The sequence below is a fragment of the Periophthalmus magnuspinnatus genome, chromosome 14 (assembly GCF_009829125.3).
Source record: "Periophthalmus magnuspinnatus isolate fPerMag1 chromosome 14, fPerMag1.2.pri, whole genome shotgun sequence".
In the NCBI taxonomy this organism is placed as follows: Eukaryota; Metazoa; Chordata; class Actinopteri; order Gobiiformes; family Gobiidae; genus Periophthalmus; species Periophthalmus magnuspinnatus.
Genome location: NC_047139.1, coordinates 28,924,382 through 28,950,249, shown reverse-complemented (window position 1 = coordinate 28,950,249; position 25,868 = coordinate 28,924,382). Strand labels below are relative to the sequence as shown.

The 25,868-nt window shown below is 41.3% G+C and overlaps 3 protein-coding genes across 6 annotated transcripts in view; 2 read left to right on the top strand and 1 right to left on the bottom strand.

The window, feature by feature from the left end:
- Nucleotides 1–3,206, bottom strand: part of nrg2a (neuregulin 2a) — a 58,430-nt gene extending 55,224 nt beyond the window's left edge. Inside the window, exon 1 of one of the 2 annotated variants that reach the window (XM_033979002.2) lies at nt 2,545–3,206. In XM_033979002.2, coding sequence (XP_033834893.1) covers nt 2,545–2,953 — 409 coding nt within the window. In that variant the 5' untranslated portion in view covers nt 2,954–3,206. The remainder of the gene's footprint in view (nt 1–2,544) is intronic. The other variant, XM_055226727.1, reaches the window with a different exon arrangement.
- Nucleotides 3,207–6,751: 3,545 nt separating this feature from the next.
- Nucleotides 6,752–10,593, top strand: puraa (purine-rich element binding protein Aa). Its single transcript, XM_033979004.2, has one exon. The coding sequence runs from the start codon at nt 6,789–6,791 to the stop codon at nt 7,644–7,646; it is 858 nt and encodes a 285-aa protein (XP_033834895.1). The 5' UTR covers nt 6,752–6,788; the 3' UTR covers nt 7,647–10,593.
- A 526-nt stretch (nt 10,594–11,119) lies between these two features.
- On the top strand, nt 11,120–25,049 carry zgc:100829 (uncharacterized protein LOC445149 homolog). Of its 3 annotated transcripts, XM_055226587.1 has the most exons (9): nt 11,142–11,577; nt 12,010–12,114; nt 12,199–12,688; nt 15,164–15,308; nt 15,586–15,682; nt 16,798–16,824; nt 16,911–16,952; nt 19,586–19,838; nt 24,092–25,049. In XM_055226587.1, exons 3-9 carry the CDS (start codon nt 12,508–12,510, stop codon nt 24,328–24,330), a joined length of 984 nt encoding a protein of 327 aa, XP_055082562.1. In that variant the 5' UTR covers nt 11,142–11,577; nt 12,010–12,114; nt 12,199–12,507; the 3' UTR covers nt 24,331–25,049. The 3 variants fall into 3 exon arrangements, with proteins under 3 accessions (XP_033834522.1, XP_055082561.1, XP_055082562.1); XM_033978631.2 differs by lacking the exon at nt 12,010–12,114 and having other exon boundaries at nt 11,120–11,577; XM_055226586.1 differs by having other exon boundaries at nt 11,120–12,114.
- The last annotated feature ends 819 nt before the right edge of the window (nt 25,050–25,868 follow it).

Genomic DNA, 25,868 nt, shown 5'->3' with positions numbered 1-25,868 from the left:
CTTTTGTCTGATGGGCGATACTGATAAAAATTTATATACTGAAATCTAAGGACTATCTCAAGAAAAATATTCAGACAATGTCAATCTGACAGAAATGTTCATTTTTAATCACCTTTTTTGCAGCATTTTACAATTGCTTCATTAGAATATGGTATTTTAATAATCTGCCCTTTACTGACTATACATATAATATCAAGATTATCAACGTAAGAATTTGCATAAAACTTAAATAAATATTTTTAAACCTTTAAGGAATTACTTTCTATGAATGAATTTGATTTAGAAAACACTATTGTTTTACTGATTGGAACAAAAGTGTTCCAATCAGTAAAACTAGTAGAGCGTGCTACTGGAAACAAGGACCAAACTGAAAAATCCAGGCACTCCTAAAAGCCACACAAGGCAAGTATATTAAAAAGCCTTTGTTTACATGGCCAAGCCAACATGTTTCAACCAAACACGCTCTTTATCAGGCCTTATATAAAATCATAAAAATTATGGCATGGGTGTGGACTTAAAATACTCCCCAAGTAAGGACACATGAAATAAAAATGAACATGTAAATAGAGCTTTTAATATACTTCCCATACTTGCAGCTCAAACTTTTTTAGTGTGTCTCGATTATTAAGTGCTCTTCTACTACTGTGAGTCTCACACACGAGTATAAAAATAATAGTCTTTTGATATACATCCTTAAAAAAAACCCCAAAGAGTCCAAATAAATAAGACACCAACATCCAAAGTAACATAAAAAACTTTAGCATAGTAGTACAGATGTTTGTCCCATAGCTCCCCAAACTTCTCCCTGTCTACCTCCTTAATGCAGCAGCAGACCATTATAAAGCAGATAAATGGCATACTCATCTCTAACCATAAAACAACAAGCTTGTCAGTGGTAAATCATAGACCTGGACTACAGCACTGCCTGAATATGATTCACATGTCTAGTATTCTCAAGGAGCAACAGGGAGCCGTTGAAGCAATATTACATTTATTAAAAAAAATATAAAAATCCAGGTTTTTCTTAGAGTAATGTGTTTCTAAAAACCCAAATGTCAATAGAAACTGCAAAAAAGACTTTGACTGTGGTAAAGGTAAACATATTCATAAAGTACTAAAATTAGACATTACAAATTGTATTTTTGCTCAATTACACTTTTTATTTGTTTCCCTACTGTTAAGATTTCTGAGATTATGCTTTGAATGTCCAAATGTAGGCTACAATATTTTGCCATGTTTCCTCCGGGAATAAGAAATTGTGAAATATGAAATACATGTTAGTGGTTACTACTTACTACCTAACAAATCACATGCTATCTTTGAAACAACTAAAATAAGTGAATGTGGCAACTTTATGGGGTAAAACATAAACCTGTGACAACTTTGATTAAGCCATTGAAAAGTCTGTTGCTTGGACACATTAGGAGGGGATCACGTGAGGTGATAAGGGTTGTGCTAGGTGACAGCTGTTAATAGGATGGATAGTTTAAGTAGCCAAGTGACTGCAGCAGAACGAGGGGAAGTGCAGTGTGTATGTGCCTCTCCAATTTGATCTTGCACTGCTATCAAAGAGGTATACACCACTCCACATATGCGCCTCACATTTCCCTATTTATCCACAGATGCTGTTTGATCACAACTGAAAGGGAATATCTGCAAAGCATTTGCCTGGAATCCAAATACACACTTCTCCAGTGTTTACAAAAATACAGAGAAATATCATTCTGCATTTGCCAGGCAAATAAAACATAAATAAATATAAAACTGAAAGGTGTAAGAAACTGTTTTATCTAAGTTTATTAATTTGCATATCTAAAATAAAATTTGAGTGATACAAGCTTATCATTATCTAACCTACAAAATACAGTATTCTAATATATTATTGCTCTTGATGAGCAACAGTAACTAGCTTATTATATCCTCATTCCTGGCAGAAGTTGCATGTCTATACGGGTCTTATTAAACGTATTTAACTGTTTAAGCCGTGCACACTAGACTAAATATAGCTAGGAACCAATTTGCTTAGAACAGCGTGAATTTGAACACGTGACATGGGTGCTACAGGCCGCTGTCCGTGGTGCTGAAAAGATATCTCCCTCAAGAGCCTACAAGCATCCTACGTGCAGTGAAAGGACGCACTAATAAAGATTAAAGCTTGTTAGCAGTGAATAGCTCCTGTATGCAAACCCTGTCCAGTGTAATGCGGTTTGTTGGGTGCAGATAGTTCGATACACACTGCAATTCCACTCGAGCAACAGTGCGAGGCGCATGTCTGATGCGGTTCAGGCAAAGGCAATGGTAGAGAGAAAGAGAGTTTGATTGATCATGTGGGCTATGGGAGACTGCGAGAGTTGTCGAAAATTGCTGCATAGACGCCCCTTAGGCACCTACCTGGTGTCCACTGTCTCCAAGAGCGCACCGTGGTCACAAAAACTACAAATGACCAGTATACACGTTAGCAGAAGCCCATAAACCAGGGGCTATTAGCAGCTGATCATTCTTCCGGGTTGCACTTCACCGGGAATCCACAAAACATGAACTTACCGCAGTCCTCACACAGGATCTTCCCTACATCCTTTTTAAGGTTCTTCCCGCTCGTGTCCACTGGCGCGTACGATGCTCTGAAAACTAAGGGTTCATCTGTGGGGTCCATGAAAAAAATGTACTTATGGTTTTTCTTGACTTTGGTGCACGGCGCCTCAGATCCAAATTCCCCCACAGTGACGAGCTGCTCTCGCTCCAGACCCCCGCTGTTGACGGGCCACACATCCAGCACTTTGACATTCACACGATACGGCTCCGCGCTGACGTTCCCAGGCGTAGACTGCACCTTGCCCTCGATCACCACAGCGGATTTGTAAGCCTGGTCCTGCAGGGAATTCAAACTCGGGGAGTAGCAGGCGAATGAGACCCCGATGAGCAGCATGGATAAATGCACTGAATCAAGCCTCATGCCGCCTGCTTTGGCTAGGGGGTGGCTGGGCGCGTTGCGGCAGGGCTCTGTGGGCTGCGGGGCGCTGGCGATGGTGGAGCTGGGTTAGAAGAACATACAGCAAGTAGGCTCCAGAAGCACGGCAGCGCGGCAGACCTTGCATAAGTGTCCATGCCATCGGGATCTGCTGCTTCTCGGCTGGTTTTTAGAGGGAAACGGCAGGCTTTAATCAGACGCTAGGCTCCAAATACACTTACTGCTAACTGCTAATAATAAGGCATTGTAAAGAGACAGAGCGAGGAACTGATGGATTCTCCCATCTACAAATTGCCCATTATATTTCCACAGTAGCCTTGACTGCAAGACGACGCCACACTTATCTTTGCCCAAAAATTGCAGTGCTGGGGTACAGCTATGTTGCTTCTTCTCAGAACCATCTGCAGCGAAGGGAAATACGCAAGATGCTGCAACATAAAACAAGTTTGTCGGTCCAATCGCAAGATACAATCCACGATTCATTCCAAAAACAAAACAAAAATTGTGTTGGGCAGCTCCAACGTTAACACGCCGCCTTCCACCGCGGCTCTGTCCGCCTCCCCCACCAGCCACAGACGGAGAGAAAATAATGCAGATTGCCAAGAGGCTCCGTCAACAGGAACGCACGACTGGAGAAGTGTAAAAGCCTTGATGGCACAGGGTCGATCTCCTCGCTCCTAAACCCAATTAGCCTACTGTATGTCACTCACTCCATAGTGGATTATAGGCGACGCTTATGTCCGAATAAAATCAACCAAACCCTAAATCCACATTCTCCCTCCTTCATTTCACTGTAGCCAAGGCATCACTCCAAAAAAATCAAGCGCGCTAATTTGGAGAGAAAGGAGGGAGCAGCACGCAGTCCAGACACAAGATTTCATATGGCTGCGATGACTAAGGAGGCCAATGCTGTCAGATTCTTCCACTGTTTGAACAACTTTAGCAGCTCATCATATTAAATCATACCCAGTATTCTGGTTACAGTCATGCGATCCCTCGAAAAACTGGGATTCAGGTTCCGCATTAAATACATATACATACATTTTTTACATATTAAATCAATTTTGCAAACTGCTTTAGTTAATTATCAAAGAGACACGTATATCATACTAATAAAACTTACTTATTTATGATAACTGATTTCAACAAGTTGTAACTCTAGTGGCAGAGGGTTGAGGCAGGTAAGAATGCGCATACCAGTGCGCTGCATTTATAAAGAGCGACATCTGCTGGACACAGATCAGAACTGGGCTCTTAACTATGATGGTCATTTAATATGAAACTGGTGCAAATGTTTATTTTTATTTGGCTTAGCAGACAACTTTGGATTGACTATGTGATATACAGTTTAAATTCTAGTTGTGTTGCCAATATAATATTCACATTATAGGCTCAATAAACCAGGGCCTTTATGTGACTGACAATACAATAATATATATTCAAGAAAATATACAGTATTGTTCTTCATTGCTAGTAAACAACAACCTGTGTCATGCGAAAAGAGACAGAAAAGGGGTTGTGAATTAATTGGCACTTACTGCTGCCACTGCTACCTGTGCATTGAAGGTGCTCTCCATGGTGCTGAAGTCCTATTAACCATATATGCATAAAAGCAAAAAGGATATTCTGATAAAATTCGTTTACAAATTAATTTCTAAATTTTATGGATGCAAAACAAAGCATGTGGCATATCATTTTAATTTTTGATAAGAGTTGGTGGCTTCTTCTTTTGAGTAAAAAGCAAAACTCCAACACATAATGGAGAAAGTAATTAATATGTATAATATGGTAAATAGTGTTGCTGTTTTTATTCACACTAAATCATTACTAACTCAAAAAAATAGTCTTACCTGCACAGACATTGAAAACCGCTGCAGTATTTGACTTTAACCAAAAGGGGGCGCTGGTCCGCTGCGGTCCCTCAGTGCGTGCTGACATCAGCTGTGGGGCGTGCAATACTGAACTTGTGCGCCTGTCCCTGCGCGTGCCACGACTCTGGTCCATCTTGTGTTGCAACCAGACGCAATCATTGGAATGGTTTTGCTACTAAGTACTGTGTCCAATTTGAAGACTGAGGAAGGGGTCCTGAGGAAGGGGTCCTGAGGAAGGGGTCCTGAGGAAGGGGTCCTGAGGAAGGGGTCCTGAGGAAGGGGTCCTGAGAGAGGACTCCTGAGGACGGGGTCCTGAGGACGGGGTCCTGAGAGAGGACTCCTGAGAAAGGGTTCTGAGAAAGGGGTCCTGAGGGAGGGGTCCTGAGGGAGGGGTCCTGAGGGAGGCCAGAACATGAAAGTAGATAAAAGTTACACAGTCAAATTGAATTAAGAGATATTGCTTTTAAAAGCACTTAAATAACATAAACAGTGAACAGTTAAACAGCTAAAAACAGTGAAGTTAAGTCTAGGTTTCTACTGAAGTTCACACCATGCTGGTATAAGGATTGATGACAAAACTTTGAACCAGCTTTAATGACGCACAGATCTTTTGTTGGACACTGCTCCATTGACTGTGGACTCATCACTTCTTCATAACAAACTGTAGTGTGGTAGTATGATCTACATAAATGATAACACATTGCTTAACAATAAACTATCAATTTGTGTAACATTCTATGAAAATGAATACTGTAATGTGGTTATTCATAGACCTCCTAGGAGCCTATCCAGGAATACTGAAGTTTGTGTAGCTTCAGCTTTATATAGTTCAATCAGTGTCTTTTTTTCTAGTTGGAATACACTGAAACAAGTGTGGATAGGTCCTGTATGACTGAGCGTCTTGTAAATAGGCCTAATTCAGTCTAAATATATTGTTTCAGTGTAGTTTATTCAACCTAATGCTGTTTCAGTGAGGAATAGGCCTTATGCTGCGTTCAAGTGATATAAAGGTATATCTTTACCTATGTATGGTCCATATAAACTCTGTAGCCAATTCATGTGGCACAAAGGCTAATGTCCTCCCTGTCAGCACAAATTTCCTTTTTCCCCCCAAAATATCTTCAAAATGTGAGTGTATGTTCAGTGACATCAGTGACAGAGACAGGATGTGCTTTAGTCATTTGAGAGAACTTAGGGATATGCGAAATAAGGATATGTTTAGATCACATGTGTGTATATTTGTTTCATAGTAGTCTGGTACATCACCTAGACACTTATTTGCCCTCCATTCGAAAGCTTAAGTTCATATTAGATTAGTTTTCCCCCGAAACCGACTCATAAACTTCAGGAGCCACAGATGATGTCCACAGACCTGCGCAAAAATATAAAAAAAACAAACAAAAGTAAATACTGGTAAGTCTATCATTTAACTACATTATCAGGATGGTTTAATTCTACTCCACTGGTTTAATTTGAGGCTAACAGGCTAAATTAGCTAAAGTTGCTTAACATGTAGCCTAACCACTATGCTAACGCTAGGAAGGCTAAATTAACACTTGAAGAAAAAAAAAACAAGTTCTACTGTTTACAAAGAGTCGATATGTGGGTTTGGGCACGACAAAGATTAAATATTAAAAGTCAAAAGTCTTCAAAATTCATAAGGAGGATCTGCTCTGTGAAAAACAGTTGGATTTGAATGAACGAAATCTGCGCATGACCTACATTATTTGAGCGGAAAAGGACGTGACTTTTGAACATAATCTAACTAAATATTTTTCAAACTCTTACACGGTCTTGTTTGAGGTAAAGTTAGATTAGCCTAAATATTGAGTGAAATATTGAACTTGCGCGAGGCTGAGCACATTTTACACCTCCATGTAGATCTCGCGAGATTTGTGTATGACAGGCCGAGGCTTTGCAGCAGACGGAGGGAGAAGGCAGGCAGCATCATGGCGGACAGAGACAGTGGAAGTGAGCAGGGAGGAGCAGCTCCGGGCCCAGGCTTCGGCTCCATGCACCTAGCGACAGGAGGGGCGGGCTCGGCTTCCGGGCTCCAACATGAGACACAAGAGCTGGCGTCGAAACGGGTTGACATCCAAAACAAACGCTTCTATTTGGACGTAAAGCAGAACGCAAAAGGCCGCTTCTTAAAGATAGCAGAAGTCGGGGCCGGTGGAAACAAGAGCCGCCTCACTCTCTCTATGTCTGTGGCAGTCGAGTTCCGTGACTATTTGGGGGACTTTATCGAACATTATGCCCAGCTGGGACCAAGCAACCCGGGGATGGTGCAAGACGAGCCCCGACGAGCGCTCAAGAGCGAGTTCTTGGTGCGGGAGAATCGGAAATACTACATGGATCTGAAAGAGAACCAGAGGGGACGGTTTCTGAGGATCCGACAGACCGTAAACCGGGGGCCTGGCTTGGGATCCACGCAGGGCCAGACCATTGCATTGCCTGCACAGGGACTTATTGAGTTTCGTGACGCTTTGGCTAAACTTATTGACGATTATGGCGTGGAGGACGAGCCTGCGGAGTTGCCTGAAGGGTCATCATTGACTGTGGACAACAAACGTTTTTTCTTCGACGTCGGATCCAATAAGTATGGAGTGTTCATGAGGGTCAGCGAGGTGAAGCCCACGTACCGCAACTCAATCACAGTGCCCTATAAAGTGTGGTCCAAATTTGGGAATACATTCTGTAAATACGCTGAAGAGATGAAGAAGATTCAGGAGAAACAGAGGGAGAAAAGGGCATGTGAGCTCCAGCAACAAGAAGAGATGCAGGCCGATGATGGAGATGACGATTGATATAAGTAAAACATTCAAGAGTAAACAAAATAAGCAGAGAAATATAATTAAAACTATTGTATAACGAAAGAAATCTAAAGATTTAACTTTAATGGTTTAACTCCAAGGGAGCATCACCCAAAATATCAGAAACCTCCACGACCTGACAGTTATGACATGTCACTCATCGCTGGATGTTACTCCACTTATCCACCATTAATACAGTAACAGGCTGCTAAACAAAGTAATAACGTTATATTTGAACATTGTTTCCTACTTGACAAACAATATTGAACTGAGTGTTAATTTCCCTTAACAGAAAACTTTTGTACCAGTTGAAGCTATTGTAAAAAAAGTGTTTGCAATGTTCAAATGGAATTATTGAGTTCTGAGGAAAATGTTTCCTTTCCATGTGAGCTAAAGACTTCAGCACAAATCAGATAAATATATTAATTTTTAAACCAAAATTCTCAAATCTTTGTAAAGGGTTGTCACGTGTATTTGCCATTTTACCTTTACCTGTGAGTAGAGATGTGTTTACACATGAATCAAAAGAGGGCTAGGCCTGCATTGGAACCTGGTAACAGAACATATAGGCATTTTCATCAAATGAATAAGTGCTCTATCTGTTGTGCAATATGCATTGCATACAAAATCAAGTATATTGAACTGTTGAATGGGTCTCGACATTACATTTTCCAGAGGCATTCAAAGATATATTAATATTGTAACTTTTGTTTCCGTTGAAATTGTTGCCATGCAGATGGATATATTATAGACTACCTTTGTGTCTCGTGATGCAATGTGTTCATTATACAGGTACTTAATGTGTGTTACGATAGATGAAATGCAGTGAGAACATGTAGCAAATGGCCTGAATAGGAGACAACTTTAAAGAATCGCTCTACACCTGCTATGTAACGGGCTTCACCGGCAGAGTTAAGCAGATCATGATGAAAAAGTATCTGAATCAGAGTGCTTTTGTAAACATGTTAAATCGTATATCAAGTCTAAACGGTGCCAAGGAGTGCTATTGCTGCATGTTAATCTGCACTAAGTTATAGATTTCGTTGGTCTCCCAAAATATTGGCTCAAGGACCCTTCCATATGTATCTTTATCAGCAGATATTGTATGAATCTCAAGTTTGAGTACCGAGTCATCACCATCCAAAGGCTTGGTGTTGTAATAGTGGAAGTTGTTTCAAAGTGTGCTGGTATAAAAGTGGTTTTCAAATTCAATTCAAATTGTACTTTCACACTGTGGGTAGGGCCATCTTATAGTTGGAAATTACAGTGCAGCACAGTTCTCTGTTTAAAGTTTAAACTTGTGCATTTATTAGCAGAGGTGCCCGTCCATTTAACATCAGCAAGTGTGAAGTTCAGTGGAGCTACTTTGATGCACATACATAGCACTTAGAATTATGAGCCCAAATATCATGCAGGCAATGAGATTCAGTTTAGGTCGAATTGTAAATATTTGGGCTGCCACACGGAAAGCAACTGGTTGTATTCCAGTTCAGTCGCATCTCATAGATGTGTGATAGCAGTTTTATAAACTCTGTCAGTAAATTCCAGAGATACTGGCCACAATCAGAATATGTCAGATGTACCTCAGCATTGAACTCAATGACTGCTCCCATGTTTAGATTGACTGGAAACCAGCAAACTAGACTGTCCTTGGCCACCTATTTTTGGAGCCACTGGTATAGATAAGCGATACCTGGTCGGGAGCATCCTCTTCAGCATATAAACAACGTGGTGCCTTACACACTCCGCATGCTTACACGCTGGCCTGGTGCTTTGGATTGCAGATTTGCTTTTTATGATTGATTTCTCTTTTTCATGTCTGTGTCTCAGCCCCTTGTGTGCTAGTGCACGACTCGTGGTGCTAAAGAGTTTTTTTCAAACTCTTAAGAAACAACAGGAGTAGAATTCTTTTTCTGCTTCTTCCTCTCTTCCTTCCTCCCTATCCTTGTTGCCATCCCCACTCCTCAGCCATCCAGGTATCGGCCTACATGTAAACATGGAAGGGGGTGGTCACCTAATGCAAGATGATGCCGAAGAGTTGGCTCTTCACTGGCCAAGCACATTTGGAGGGCCGGGGCTGACTGGGAACAGTGTGACATGCTACATGTTTAAGCCCCTTAACACGCCTGTTCTTTGGCTTGGCTAGTTCTATGTAAGTTGTGAGTCGCTCAATTAATAGGGTGTAGCAAGCATGTCTTGTTTTGTTTTTGTTTATGTAGTTTTACCTTTTCAGCATTATTCCACTTTATTTGTAATTTTGGAATGTTTTTGCCCACTAAAGATATATCTATTTTTTCTGTGCAACATTTCATCACTGTGTGCAATATCGTATGTGCCAATGGTGGCAATATATGTATATCAATTAAATATATGATTACTATTTGAAAGCATGTGGCTGAATTCCATGTTTATTTCTTATGAAGGACTTGTATGCCTTTTTGCACTTAAAGCTCTCTGTAGGAGGAAAATGTTGGTGAAACCAAGGTCTTAGCAGCCAATTGAGTCAAGCAGTTCACAAAAAGTACTTTAACTTGAAATGGAACAATGTCACTGCAAGTATCCTTTTTTCAAAGGAGTGAACTTTGTTTTGCTTCGTGCTGTGGAAAGTAGTTATATCTGGAGTTTTTTACACAGAAAACTCCCTAAAATCTATAGATCTCCATTTTAGCTTTATGCTAAGAAAAGGTGCTTCTGTCCTATTCCCATTAAGGTGTGGTGAACTGTCTTCAGTGGTTGTTGTGTGTAGCACTTTTTCCCCAGGTTAATAAATTGCTTGACCTATACTTGTTCAACATGATCTAAACAAAGAATGTCATTCTCTCTTATGTTGCCTCTTTTCCAAGAGGGTCTTTGATTTCCTCATTTGGTTTTGAATGCATTAAATATAATTTATGTACATCTACAAATTTTAAAATAAATTTAATTCACCCATGGGGGTAAAATATTATTAATGTATGTGTTTTTCATTATTCAAAAACTGTAAGTAAGTGAAGTAGTTCATTATGGTTTATAGAGAACTACTTCACTTTCTCACAGTTTGTAGCCTTTATGTTGTAAAGTTGCATGTGTGAAGTCTTCCTACTGGCTACTTTTCACAGGGGGAGAAGTGAAGATGCTGTAGGCTACAGACAGCAGAGGAGAGTCTGTGTAAATGTTTAGGTAAATTTCATAAATGCTCCTTGTGGTATATTTGCTGTTCCACACACTGACAGTATGTCACACAGCATGTCCTGCAGAATCATGGTGCCCAAATGGCAGATGCCCAGCAGAAGCTGGAACATCACTTTATGATCTAGTAAGTCTCATCTGATCATACTGTCCTTCTTTTTACTTTGGGCTATTGCTGCATCAGATGATGGACAATGAGGGAAGCAGTGGGGTATAGACTTAATGATGACGTAATGGCATATTTGGCTCATTTCGTCTCCATAACACTAGAGGTCGCTCTTTATCCACAAATATATGGCACAAAGCGGAGCAGGCATGTCCACGAGTCAGGAGCACATGAGCACAGGAGCACATGCTTAACAAACAGGCTACTGGATGTTTTTTATTTTTTGAGGAAACTACGAGTGTGTGGCTTTATCTGTACTGTGTGTAAATGTAACTTTAAACAACACAATATAGTTTGAAATGTTTTGTTTTGTGGGCCTTAGATGAGTTGTTCTCAAGCTGTTTTTTTTTTTTTTTTTTGTCAACGATCTGTTCCTTTTTCTTGAAGGCTGTGTGTTACACTGTGTGTTACAGTGTGTATGTATTACAGTGTGTGTATGTGTGTATATGTGTGTATGAAAGAGAGAGAGTTGAAGGAATGTTGTGATGTCATCAGCCCAGTCAAACACAAAGACACAGAGCACCCACAGGCGCTTGATCCACTGCTTAGTGCTTAGTTAGCATACTCTGGAGCGACTGTCCACGTCCTACTGTGAGTACTCTTATTCTCCCCCTATGTGACGCCTGCCGTGTGTTTTGTGGTGTATAGTTGAGGTGATGGCTTGTACTTGTGCTCAGGTCAGCCTCCAGCGCAGTACAAAGTGTTAAGTCGACACATATGTGTATTCTTCTAGTGAGACTCTCTCAGCTTTCTTCCCTCCAAGTAGCAGCCATTGTTTAACTCCCTGCTGTGGTTGGAGGAGTCCATTTCATTTCTAGTGGCATGAATTTGGCTTCCACTGATCCAGCTTTAAACTGTTTTTTGTTTCAGTTGCACATAAGTGAAAATACTAAAGCTGAGTGGATTTGTGTAGGGAGAAAGGAGCAGGGTTTGGGGTAGGATGTCTGTTAGGGAGGGACAGGAGGAGGGGAGCTGCTGATGACAGAAACAGCCCCATTCCTTTAGAATCTCCTCCCATTCAAGGCTCTGACACCACAGGCTTTGGGTTTTTGTTCTTCCGTATTCATGAAGGAACGGACAGCGGGGAAACACCATGAACAATCTCTCCTTGTAGTAAAGTTAATGGATGTAAGAAACCAGTGTATCATGTGGTGTGTATTTAATAGATTGTATTGCTGTTATTCCTAATATTTTTCCTTTCTTTTCTTGTAGGTTGTACCAGTGATGGCAACTTCAGTCTAGTTTTTTATATAAAAGGAAGAAGTGTGAGCGCAGAGGAAGACTCTGCAATTGCCTGATGATGTGATTGTACAGTATGTCTCAGATTATTACATGCTGGAGAATAACCATACACTTTGATTACTGAATGTGGGTTGAAGAAAGTCCTATCAGAATAGAGAAGCTTTGGAGACGTGTTGAAGACATGAGGCTGTAATACAACATTGTCAACTTTATTAAGCTGCTAGCCTGGGGCTAGCACCTCCTGCAACTGTCCAGTGTGAGCCCCATTCAGCTGCCATCATGCTGCAGCAGATCCTAAAGGACATGTACATTGATCCTGATGTACTCGAGGCACTCAATGAAGATCAGAAGAAAACTTTGTTCCTTAAAATGCGGCAGGAGCAGGTGCGACGATGGCAAGAGCGAGAGGACAAACTGGAGAGAGACGGAGGAGATGCCAAACAAACCAAGCCAAAAAAAGGTAACTGCCCCAGCACACTGTAAACAGTAACCTCACATGTCACAGAAAACATATGGCTGTCACATGCAACTTCCAGACTGCTCTTTGTGTGAGGTACTGTAGATACATTTAGTGTCAAAACTTCATTGCTGCTGACAAACGTCTTACTGTTGGATGTTCTCTGGTCCTCCACTGTCGCACAGACAGCTGTTGGACATCACTAATAGAGTGTTTACCTGAAGTCCATTCTACAAAATCCAAACTCCATCTGTTCAGTAAAAACAAGGCTATAAATAAGACTGATATGTGGAAAAACTTTACTGAGAACATGATCCAGATGCAAAGAGCTTTTCCTTTGAGTGGAGTAAATGTTTACACAATTACAGCAAAGGAATTCATATTAACTCCAGACAAAGTGAAGTCATTTAAATGTCCTGTTATTGTTTGGTTGAGGCAGAGACTATATTGTAAAGAAGAACTACCTCCTAGAGTGAATATGTAGTTACTTTGTTTGTAAGGGAGAAGTAATTACTGGGTCCAAAATGAAATGATGCCCCTCATATTTGAAATATGACGTTGATATATAAATACACCAACACTGAAGCAGGTAGAGTGTTTCCCACAGGTTTATGCTGAAACTATGGGGTCATAAGCAATCCTTGTTTGAATAATTTTATTGAACACACATTTTTTTTTATTAAAATGTCACTTATTGTGTGTACTAATCATAAAGGACTAAATATGAAATGAAGTTACTTTTATAAATTTACAATAAAACGACAAACACAAAGTACAATTTTTAATACAAATGTATTGCTCAGCTTGTCCGTTCTATTTACGGGAAACACTGGAGGTATAGTGAAGTATGTTATAAATAGTAAATTGATTTGGCAGGAAGTAGTAGCAGCTGAAGTTAACAGGCAGCAATCAAACTAAACAAAGCAGAAACTCAGAAAGCTGTGCGTCACTTGTGAAACTGGTTCAACTCAAAGTGGAGGGAATCTTGCTCGTCTGCATTTTGTTTGTGGTGGCAGCAGCAGTGGGACATGATTGGCTTTTGGATGGCGACTTGGGCTGTTTATACTGTGACAGGAAAGCAAACACTGCTTGAGGTGTTAAGGATGTAAAATTGCTCTTAATGCAATAGCAGACTGTATGTTATGTGATCTTTCATAACTGACAAAGAACCCTGTATGAACTGCAGTCAAAGAACAACACTTGAGTTGTGTTTTAATGACTGTGACAGCTGCTGTAGACCACAGACTCTTGTCACATGGTCACCATCCTCTTCCTGTTATAGGCCCCTCTGTGTGGAAGGAAATGGTGGTTAGTTAGTAGGGCAGGGTGATATGACAAAAAATAAAAAGCGACAACCTTTTATTCATCATATTGAACTATTTCTGTTTTGATTTTATTTTGTCTAACTTGCAAAATTGATTTTCAGAACAAAAACTGTATGGATTTTCAAATGATTGCCATTGAATTAAAAAATGGTATGTGCTCATACCCCATGCTTTTACTATGGACTTCTCCCTTTAAAGACCCAAGTACATCCACTGGAGAGTTACTAAATTACTACATCTTGATCTGTATTAATGAGTCTGACTGCACTGCTCTATTAGTTAGTGTTGCTGCTTTAAATAGTGATTACTTAATGTTAGAGTGTTAAATGGGAAGTAAGTACCAGACTCTGAAACAAAGAACATGGTCTGGACAGGAAGTGCTTAGGAAGAGTATGTGTGGAAAACAAAGAGGTAGTGTGAGTTGATCTGCAAACTTCAGCTGGAGAAGTAACTGATAAACTCTGACCTGAATCTGAGCTGATCATGAAAATGTGTTTTTAAAAGACGCCTTCAAATATGAGTGGCACTCACACATCAGTCAGTAGAGTGGTATGAATAATACCACAGCTTTGAATGTGGTTTTAGCAGCTCCAGGCTGCCAGCTGTACGGAAGCTGTTACTGTGGTGTCACTTGACTTTGTTTGCCCCCAGTCGTCATACTAAATTGTCACATTTCTTTAAGCCCACCTTTGTATGTGTCTTTTTGTATGCAATGTGCATACATGCATAGCATAGCATGATGATTAGCTGTCTATCTTACCTATGTTGGTGCCAGTTACACGTATTTTCTTGTTTAATGTTAGCTGTGTTTATGCAGTCGCCTTTAAATGCAACATAGGAATCAAATCCAGACCGGGGCAGGCTGGCAAAACCAGTTCATTATGAAAGTGGCCTGTCCCGTTTACAGCCTCTTTGCCAATATCAGCTAGTTCTACAAAACTACTCAGAGCAGTCACATGTCTCTGAGTCATTATATTTTATTTTCAACATGAATTCAATTAAATGTTTCACTTTTACATAATTGAGTAAGATTACTGGCAAAGACAAAAGTACAAACTGCACTACCATTTTTAAAGTCACGTCCATTATATACATGTAGGGACTCAAAAACAGTAACATAATTGCGGTTAAACCTGGCCCTTATTCTCCTCAGCGAACAGTAAGAGTGTGAGCTGGCTGCTGGGACGCGACGGGGATGTGGCCGTGATCGTGATCGGAGAAGTGGACGAGCTCAGCGCCCGGTTTATCTGCTCAGGACTAGAGAAGAGGTCACCCCCCAGCCTTCAGAACAACACGCAGTAAGCACCTCTATGCATACACTTTATACATGTTCATATCTGTAATGATATGTGTAGCACACAGGAAATGGTATGACCTGTTTTGTATTGTATTGACCTTTTTAACGCATAGTTTTGGCCATTTGGCTTATTTTGAGTTTGTTAATTGTACTTTACTACAATCACATTGTCTGACTGTGTTGGAAAAATACCAAGTGAATCAAATAAATAGGATCTCTGAGATTGAATTGTCTTATACAGTATTAGAAATTGCAAAGGGTCTTCTTGTCTGTTACAGCAACCAAAGCATTTTGGCAAACACAAGAATGGTTGAACCCAACAGGACAGAGAAAGAGAGCACTCCTTCAGTAACACCAAGCCTTCTTTTAAGCAAGGTTTGTAACAAGCTGTCAAACACAGCTTTTGGCCAAATTTACATGTATTCAGTTTTGTTTTGTTTTTTTGTTGTTGTTTTTTTTGTCAAAAGCTTAAAAGATATTTTAAATCTGAAATCTGTGCACTGTGGTGACTCACTTGCTGGAGCATGACCACATACTTGGGTGACCTTGGTTTGACTTCTGTTGGGGCTGCTCACTGTTCATTCACTTTTTCAATCACCTTAAATTTAAGACCTAAATATTTCACAAATACACTCCACGAACATTCTTGACAATTACATCTAAATGTTAATATTATATAATTATTTTGTCACGAGCACAGTGTTCTGGTCTGTCTTTACTGATTCCTGTCTGTGAATGTAGCACATCCAACTTCACACTCCCACTGCCTCGTTTACACGTTTGTACCTGCCGCACAGTTGTGTAAGCTCTAACAAGGTTTTTAACACTGCCAGAGCAAATGTATTCTACCAAATAAAAAAATAGCTTCATATTTGAACATCCTCAGAGGACTGTTCTCAGACTTTAGTTTTACACGCTTGAAGGTTGCTATTCAGGTGGAAGATAGATGCTTCGTCTTTTTCACGCTATCTCAAAAGGAGATTTGCTGTGTTGTCATGGCGACCGTGGACACAGTGGGCAGGAGAGAGTCGAGGTCTCATCTGGCGGGAGCGCATTGATTCGGCAAGCTAGTGCTGCAACGCTGCTCACCCATTACAAATTCAAATCCCAGACCCAGATAGTGTTTTTCTGAAATACCATACACAGTTAAGACTCAAACTAAATGGTCGCCAAGGTCTCAAAAGTATTCCACTTTCTAGTATTACATTAGCTTTTTTCATGTAGTATAATGTATAATAGGCAATCAATTTTAAGACTAGCAACTACAGTGGGGTTTACAGTATGAATAGTGATAGATTATAAACAAGACCCAGGATAAATTTGCAAATATTATTGTTATAATTATTAAACTTAAAGCTTCATATAATCTTGTAACATGCCAAGAAGTAGTTAATTAGAAGAATATTGTGGCTTTTTATGAATTGAATGTGATCTCTTTTGTTAGTGGATTCTGAGTTTGTAGTGAGACTTTGCCGTGTTTCTTCCAACAGGACATAAGCACTTTACCCCCTCTGTCGGTGAGTAGTGAGACAGATTAGTACTACTGTTCCTAATGGCTCTGTGCTTAAATCAGGCTCATGTAATGTCTTTGTGAAACCCACAGGTGTCAGTGAGGGAGCACTCCTCGCCTCCTGCTGCAGAAAAGGTACTGTAAGGCTATCATTCTGTATTAAAAATATATGCATGCTGGGAAATGTATCAATATTGGTTTTTAAATGGTCTTTTTTTAAAAACTCTTAGTTTAAGAGATTTCTGACTCTTCCATATAAAACTAATAATTTTGGTAATGGCCCGAGAAATATTTTTGGTCCATAATGTCCTCTTTAAAGAACTAACTAACTGTAGTGAATAGTGTACCACGTACCACCATCTTGTTGACTGATTCACAAGTCATTCTTGGGGACGGAAGCCAGGTGACCAGTTTATAGTATTTCCTAAAATCATGTTAAATCTAAAGTTCAAAAATAGTTAGCATTGGCTTCCTGTGCCAGTGCCCCTCCCTATGGGAGTAACAGGAAATCTGTGATTGGACCAGCTGTCCCCTCAGTCAGGCCTGTGTGCAGCAGGTCATCTTTCTCCCAACATTCCCCCCTCTCTTGCTCTCTGTCTGTCTCTCTCTCTCTGTCTCTCTCTGTCTGTCTCCCTCGCTCTCACTGTCCCTGTCTCTCCCTCTCTCTCTCTTTCTCTGTCATTCTCTCTGTCTCTCTCCCTCTATCTCGATCTCTGTCTCTGTCGCTCGCTCTCTCACTCTATCGCTCACTCTCTCTGTCTCGCTCTCTCTTGCTGTCCCTCTCTGTCGCTCTCTCACTCTCTCTCGCGCTGTCTCTCTCGCTCTCTCACTCTCTGTCTCGTGCTCTCTCTCGCTGTCTCTCTGTCTCTCTTTCGAAGCTTGTGTGGACCTGCCTAGTTTCTCCCTTCCTCTGCCTCCCTTATCTCTCTCCCATCACTTTCCATCTCTAGCTTTCTCTTTTTACTCCCTCTCTCCCCATTTCTCTCCTCTCTGTTGTTGTCTCCCGTTATACTACTCCCTCTTCCTTCCCCCTCTCTTTCTCCCTCTTCCATCCTCTACACCCTTTGTCTCCCCCCCATGTCTCTCCCTTTTTTTTTCCTCCCTCATATTTCTTTTTTTTTCTTTGTCCCCAGTCTCACTATCATTTATCTCTCACTCTTTCTCCTCTTTCTGTCACTCCCCCTGCCCTTTTTCTCTCTCTTTCTCTCTCTCTCTCTCTTCCATTCTAACCTCAGTCTTTCTCCCCCGTCTCTCTAGGGAACAGCTGAGCCCCTCTGTGCTCCCTGTAGCTTCATCATTGCCTCCTCTTTTGGTGTGTGTGTGTGTGTGTGTGTGTGTGTGTGTGTGTGTGTGTGCAGGTGATACAGTGTGCACTTGTGAACAGCTAAATCACACACACACTCAAGTACGGCGAGGATTTTCTGGACTGGCCTGGAACAGATGGTTGATGAACTTGATCAGGGAATTAAAACGCCCGAGATAGAGAATGCGTCACTCACAGATGGAGGGGATTGCAGGGCAGTCTCCGGAGGTCTGGGCGCACGAGTTTCTCCTCTGTTCCTGTTTTTGCCACAGAAGGGAGCGTCTTCCTGGACATGTATTGCTTCCAGCCGTTCCATGTTACAGACCCAACACGTTCTGAGCCAAGCCGTGTGGATGTGACAATAAATGTCCACACCTACACCAACCGTCGCACCTAACAGTCTCTATATATTGGGTAATTTGTCGTTGAAAGGATCTTTATCGTAGAAGGGAACAAGAACAGGCAGCTTTGAAGAATAGATGGTCAGAAATTGTTGATTAAAAAGGTGTGGGGTAAGAATGCAGGATTATCAAGGCAGCCTAATTGTCAAGTCACCTTATAATTTAGTCTCTTCTTTCCTAATCAGAGGCTATAGTGTGTTCATTGTTGGTTGTCACTTCAGGGTTGTAATTTGGAGAAACATGTTCACAGGGATTTAATGAAACATGGCTGCTAATATAATTTAGTTTAATAGTTTAGTTTAATTTAGTTATTCCATGGTGTTTACTGGTTTTATGTGTCTATTCTTGAGTGTTGGGTATTTTTGTGTATCACAGCTCTTTTAGTTATTTTTTTCCTATAGATTGGTTGCTAATATGATAACATTGCAGGCACTTGCCCTCTACTTTTTCCACCGATTCCTCCTACTGGTCATCCTCTGATTGGTTAAATCCACCTGTCAGTCGCTCAGCATAACAGAACTGAAGTAGTTTATTTAAAAGGCAATTAAGAGCTAAGGGTACAATAACTCTCAATAATTTGCATGAATTTTTTTGCTCTTTTGCCTATCCAAATTTGGAGCTATTTTATAGTGTAGTTTAGCCCTAGAAATTTTTTTTGATATTCTGGGGGATTAATCCATCAGAAATGTGCTGAAATGTGCCTGTAAATGTCAGGTTCAAGTACCACACAAAATGAGAAGGAAATATAAAATGAAATGCAAAATGGCAGAAATTTCTCTTTAAATTTGTCAACTTTTTTGCATCCTTCTTAAATAATTTTTATTGTTTATATTCAAAGATATACTGGATATTCAAAACGATAAATGCTCTATTATACATTTTTTGATGCCTCTGTTCAGCCCTAGTTTAGAATTGGTTTTGTATTTCCTCTGCCGGAATGTACCAGATTATAATTTGGCATATCATTTTTGCAGTGACGTAATGAAACATGGCAGTAATTCCTCTGTATGTGAATTAGCTGTCAACACTCATCCTCCTCTGTCCCTCTGTGTCACTGTCTGCAGTCTGAGGTGAAGCCAGTCGACGTTAAACCAGAGGAAAAGTCCATTCCCCACACCTCCATCTGCCCCAGGCCTCTTGTGAGAACCAATGCTGTCATTGTGAGACCGGCCTCCGCCGCTGTTACACCAGGCTCCCTCCTGAGTCGATACGGAGCACTAGGATCCAAGCCCCTCTCTCCCACCAGCACTACCGCCCCCGAACCAGCAAAAACATCCAAAGCACAAGAAAACCACAAATCTCAGGAGATCTGCAAAGGTGAGAGTGACACCGGGCTGGGCAATGGAAAAAATAATCACCGTTTTACTTTTTACTCAATTTTGTATTCTATTTTGTCTCATAAAATTTTCTCTCATTAAAAACTAATGATTTTCCAGTTCCCTGAACATAAACAATACAGACTATAACACAAAAATTGGCAAAATTCCTTCCTCCAAAGTGTGAACTCCAAATAGCATGTTTTTACTGGCTGGATTATCTGTAGACCTCTTGATTATAAAGATCAAAGCTGATTGATGGTTCCAATAACTGCATTTTGAATTAAACCAGGAAGCGATCTGGCTTGTTTTTAAAGTCCATAACATGTCCTTTTGTGTCAGCTTGTTGTTTCCATTTAATATGTTCTCATTTGTATACCTCGGCATGTGGTTCATCACATTTTGCATGCACAATGAGTGTCACAAGTATTAAGTGGTGGTGTTGGTGTATTCTTGTCTTTATTTTTAAAATACAGTGTTTTACAATAATCAAACAATAAAACATAAATAATAATAATATATGAAATAATTCCTAAAAAGTATAACACAGCGGGACTGTACCTTCAGTCCATTTTAGTAGATAAAAACAAGATCAAAATGACAAATTGGATGGCAATTTAGAGAAAGTAAAGTACTGTTGATGGTAATACATTTTACAACATTTCTTATACTGCTGTTTTCCACATAACCACAAGCTTTAAAAGGTATTTTAGATACTGAATAATTTGCTAAAGTGTTTTCCTTGCTGTCAAGAATTTGCAAAGGCATGACGAGAGAACGCTTGTGACTAGCCAATTAAGTGTAGCCCATTTCACTTAGTTTAGTCAGGCTAGTGCTGTGTGTGTGCGTGTGTGTCTGTGTGTGCACGTGCGTGTTTGTGTGTGGCAGCTGCTGCTCACGTCTCCCTGTCTGTGACCACACAGATGTTTGCTGTGCAGGTAGCACTCACTTGTCATGCTCATGCGAGTAGTGGAGGTGCACGGGCTGCTGCCTGAAAAAAAACTGAGCTCTGAAGTTTTTTTAAAGAGCTTTTGTTAGACCTAGTCTAGACTGAGTTTAGTTCTCCTTTAGTCCTGGATACTGGTCACGTTTCTCAACAAGTCTAGTCTCGCTTACCTTGATTTATGTGGTGGTTTATTTTAGCATCTTCTTTTAAATAGTCGATTAAATGCTGTATGTTTTTCCATGACACTTTGACATCCAGTGTTATAGTTTCGTATTTCTTGCTATTTCTGTTTTGTAATGAACACACATGTATAATATGATTTGTTCCCTTTCTAAATTGACCACATGTGACCCAGATCTGAAAAGGGAAATGCTGGTGGACTGGTGTAATTAGCGCCATCGAGTGGAGGAAAATTATATTGCAACTATTGACCAGCTGGCAGTATTGTATCCATAAGGTTTCTCTACTGGAAATATTCTCATTCTTGAGTCTGCAAGTAGAATAAAAGGGTTAGGGTTAGGGTTAGGGTTAGGGTTAGCACATTAAAGGTGCTGTCCTTCACACTTGGACATTTCTTACCACAGGATTCAAGAAACATTTCAGGTACTTTTACTTAGAAACTAGTTATTAGGCACCTCTGTCTGCATAATCTTTGTTGATGTATAAAAACAAGGTATACACACCTGACCTATGACCTGAAGTCCAGTTTTCAAACTTTAAAAGAAAAAGAATGTACCTATGGAACAATGACTGTAGCAAGAAGCTAGATGTGGAATCATGGGCTGTGGCAGCACATAACAAAGGATGGCATCAGGAAAAGGAGAGGAACAGCTGGTGTGGTGGGAGTTGAGGTAGACTTGATGCAATGTTGAATAAATGTATTTTGACACTGGACAAAAAAACCTGACAAAGTGTCTGTTTTTGGCTGTGGCAGTAAGCTTGTTATAACAATGGAAGAGTGACTGGAATTGGACAGATTCCTGCACTCACACACCTTTGAATGTGGATAGACAAAGTTCCTGGGGTGCTCCTCGTGTGTATCTTGTCCAAATTTGTGCTGTATTAATTTTTTTTTTTTTGGGCAAGTAATTTCTTAAAGTTAGGCATTAGTAGTAATTAAGTTATACATTAACTCAATGAGGGCTAATATCACATATGTCATCAGATTAGAAGCAGGATTCATATGGCCATCAGACATGTCAGATGGAGGTAGATAACAGTTTGGTTTGGGGAGTTTTTAAGAAACATATCGATGTCCAGCAGCTGGCCGTGTGTGTTTACGGAGTGCGTGCGTTGGTTTCCTCTCCTCTCTCCTCACCTTCAGAGGGAAGGACACGCATTCCAGCACTGCTTCCCGACTCTAGCCCTGGGCGACGCTCAGCCAGAGCTGATAAGTGACAGGGGCCCCAGCCCCCTCCTCCTGCCCTCGGGAATCTGCCCCCTGCCCCACTTCTGCCCCCCTCCTCTCCTGCCCAGACGAGGAGGTCTTTAAAGAGATAGATGGCTCTTTAATTTTTGCGCTAGGCCGGTCAGTGACACCGCTCCCACTCCCTCTTTCTTTGTGCTGCCTGTACATTTACGAGCTGGACCAAGATGTAAAGAGTGCTGTCCCAAAGAAGCCCAAATGGGACACTCATCAATCTGTAGCAGTGATTGAATGTGTTTTTTTTCTCTTGTGTTTTAATAAGTGTTTTCACAGGTAGCATTAATGACTCTTTCTGCTGACGGAGCTCGAGGTGCTGCAGCTGCTCTTGGCTTTGAGGCAGACGGCGATGTGTTAGGACAGGCTTATTAAGTTACCTGTTGGAAACTATTTCTATCTGAAAAAGTAAAGTAGGTTTTCCTGCATTTTTAAACCAATCCATGTCCATTTGAGTTTACGTTGGACAACCTGACCGCTCCTCTCCCTCCTTCCTTCGGTCGGTCTAATAAGAATTCCACTCAGACCTGCTCTGTGGCTGTGAGCTCAGAAACTCCCTGGCTCCGTGTGTGCGTGCCTGCAGTGGTGTTTGTGTGCTTCTGTGTGTTGCGGTGCGTGCCTGAATCTGTGTCAGCCTCAATTGCTGGAGCCTATCCAAGGTTTCCGTGGTGACCATACAACACAACGAGACAATCAGAGGCAAGCCCACGCAGCGCGGCGAGAGGACATTAACACAGGAACTGCGGGTCAGGGGGCAGAGGAAGGCAGGGCCGGACAGAGAGGAAAAGGAAGGTGCAGCGAGGTGTTAGACGCAGAGGGTGGCAGTAGGGGAGAAAACAACAGTAAACAAAGACGAGAGACTTCAGACTCTGCTTTTAACAAGACGATTGAATTATTCCTATACTTATAAAAAGTATGAAATTGCTGTGTGGACATGTTACAGATCTATAAACTGTTTCCATTTTATGGGCTGTTTTCTCTTTTACCAGTAGAGGGAGTGGTGAGCTGCTAGTGGGCTTACCTGTTGCCCTTAGTTCAGGACAAGTTTGTTTATGTGCTGCTAGCTTTTTAGTGACATTTAAATAGATTTATATAGCCACACTACATGAACAAACACAACATCCTATGCACACTGCCTCCTAGTGTTTATTAACTGTCATTAAAGATAATGACTGGTGATATTTTGGGCCAAACCACACCTTTTTAGAGCATTAAAGATGGCTGAACGTGTGACTACTTAGTGTGTAGGTCTGTGTGTGTGGCTCTGTTGAATTCTCCTGTTGGAGGAGGCAGTGTGTCTCGCACATGTTTTCACTTTGTGTGTGTTTGCGCGTGCATCTGCAGGCGCTCTCACATATCTTTGTCCCTCGGGGAAGACGCTAAAAATATGTGGCTCCTGAAGCCTTCTGGTGTCTGAGCAGCGTCTGTCTGCTCTGCACTGCGTCCCTGTGGCCCTCCCTCTGCTGCCTCCATTACTCCTCTTCCTTTCATCCCTCCCGCAATTACACCCCTCTCCCAAACACCCACCCACTGCACCCAGCTGTGTCCCCGCTGCACCAGGCGAGAGTGACCTCTGCACGGCCGGAGCGGGAGGAAGGAAGCCAGTGAAGAGAGAACTAGGAGCATGGTGTATAAAAGTGAAAGAGATGGACTATTATATGCTATGAGTATGTAACTATCAGTCTGAAGTTGACATGGTTTCATTTGCATTTTAAACTTATGACTTTCTGGGTTATCTATATTATCTCATACCAAAACAAAAAGTAGTACATTTTTGTGGGTGCTCCTAATGTGTATATTGTGTGGAATATTTTTTGCTCTTGATCCTAATGTTCTCTAGTTTTAAAGTGCCATGAAAAGTCTGACGGTGAAGGGCCTTGTTTTTCAGATGTGGCTCCCTCCCGAGTGACTGTACGGGCTGCGTCAGAGGACCCACTCTCCTCAGGGAATGGGGCGCCGCCATGTGCTGGGCGGGGCAGGGTGGCACAGCTCATGAAAGCCTTCAGCACAGAGGGCTCAGCGGGACCCCCACAGACCCCGGGACAGACGTCCACCAGGGGCACCAAGCCTCCTCTACCCACCAAGCCCAGCCACCTACGTACCACAGCCACACCCTCTGTGAGGTAATCTCATGGAGTGACCTGCTGCTGTTACAGCCTCAGAGGACACGTTGCAATTGCTCTTAAAGAAAAGACAAACGATCAAATGATGCTTGAATGTAGTTTTTTATCTGTGGTCTGCAGTACTGCAAATGTGGAAGAAAAAGTCCAAAGTAACTCATGTTATTTTTTTGTATAACTTTGAAGTATTTTAAGGGGGAAATTATGTCTTTGTTTACTTGTTGACATTTCCGAGTGTGGAAAACAATATTTAAGTCCGTTAAGTCTGACTTGTGGCTGTGAGCAGATGAATGCTGGTGGACAGTTGGGCGAGGTGAAATGAGGTACAGGGGACTTCTCGTGCTGCTGTCTCCTCCCTGGAATAGTGTGGGGTTGTTTATTTGTCACAATGCGATGCGTTCCCGTGCCACCTGGCAGCAGCCTCACTGCGACCTGTTGTGGACCAATGACAGTGCCAAACGTCTCGTCTTTCACTCCCAGTGGATCAAATCCTGGCGAGGTAGACAGTCTCTGCCAAAACCTGGGGATAAGATCCCCTACACTCTTAACCTGTTACAATTTTACTGATGCTGTTGTTGTCTTTTATATGTTTTATAGGGATACACTTGTTTTGTAATGGGATATTTAACACTACTGCAATGCCTCATCAGTGATGCCTGCCTTGGTTATGACAAGCTTGTATGGTGCAATTAAACAACAATAAAGTTATGTAATATGAGCACCGCAGCATATGTCACTGGATTATTTCATTATTATGTCAATTCAATGGTACTGCATTTTAAGTCTAGATTTTTACTTGTCAGCTACATTTACAGACTATTCTACATTGTAACCGCAGATTTGATGGAAACTTTGTCAGAAACTGTTGATTATCTAAGTATCTAATGTTTTTGGCTCTGTGCAGGTTTGACTATCTCAACTTTTGCTTAAATCCCATTTAGATTTATTGTAATATGGGTGACCTTTGTCTCTGGCCCATCTGGGTATGAGTATTCTATAGCACATGAATTAAAACATACCTACCTCAGAACAAATGTTTAATCAGCCTCACACTGAGAGTAATTGTAGCATGACACTTCATGAAAGCATGACACTTTATAATAACAGCCATTCAAGACGGTAGTTGCAAGGCTGTAATAGTGAATTAATCCGACATTACAATAGTATAGTCCTCCAACCAAGTTAAATGTAGAGTTTGTTGGTCCAAATGATTTCTGTGGCTGCTCCTGATGCAGGTGAACACACACACACAGGCCACACTGGTCACTGCAAGATAATGAAATAGGCTTGTTGTTTTATGGCTGTAAGTGCTGATCTGTTTCCTCATTTCACCTTACTTTAACATTCAAACCAAAAAGGGGACATGAATATAAAACTCAACAGTTTCTAGGGAAAGAAAGAAGGCTCCATTTGCCTCTGTAGCGTTCCACCACACAGCGATAACCCCGTCCACTGCACCCCCAGTGGAGTGGGATAGAGACGAGAGGAGCGGAGGGGGGCGGGCCATGTGATACGCGGAGCATGCGGGCACAGCTTCACCCCCAG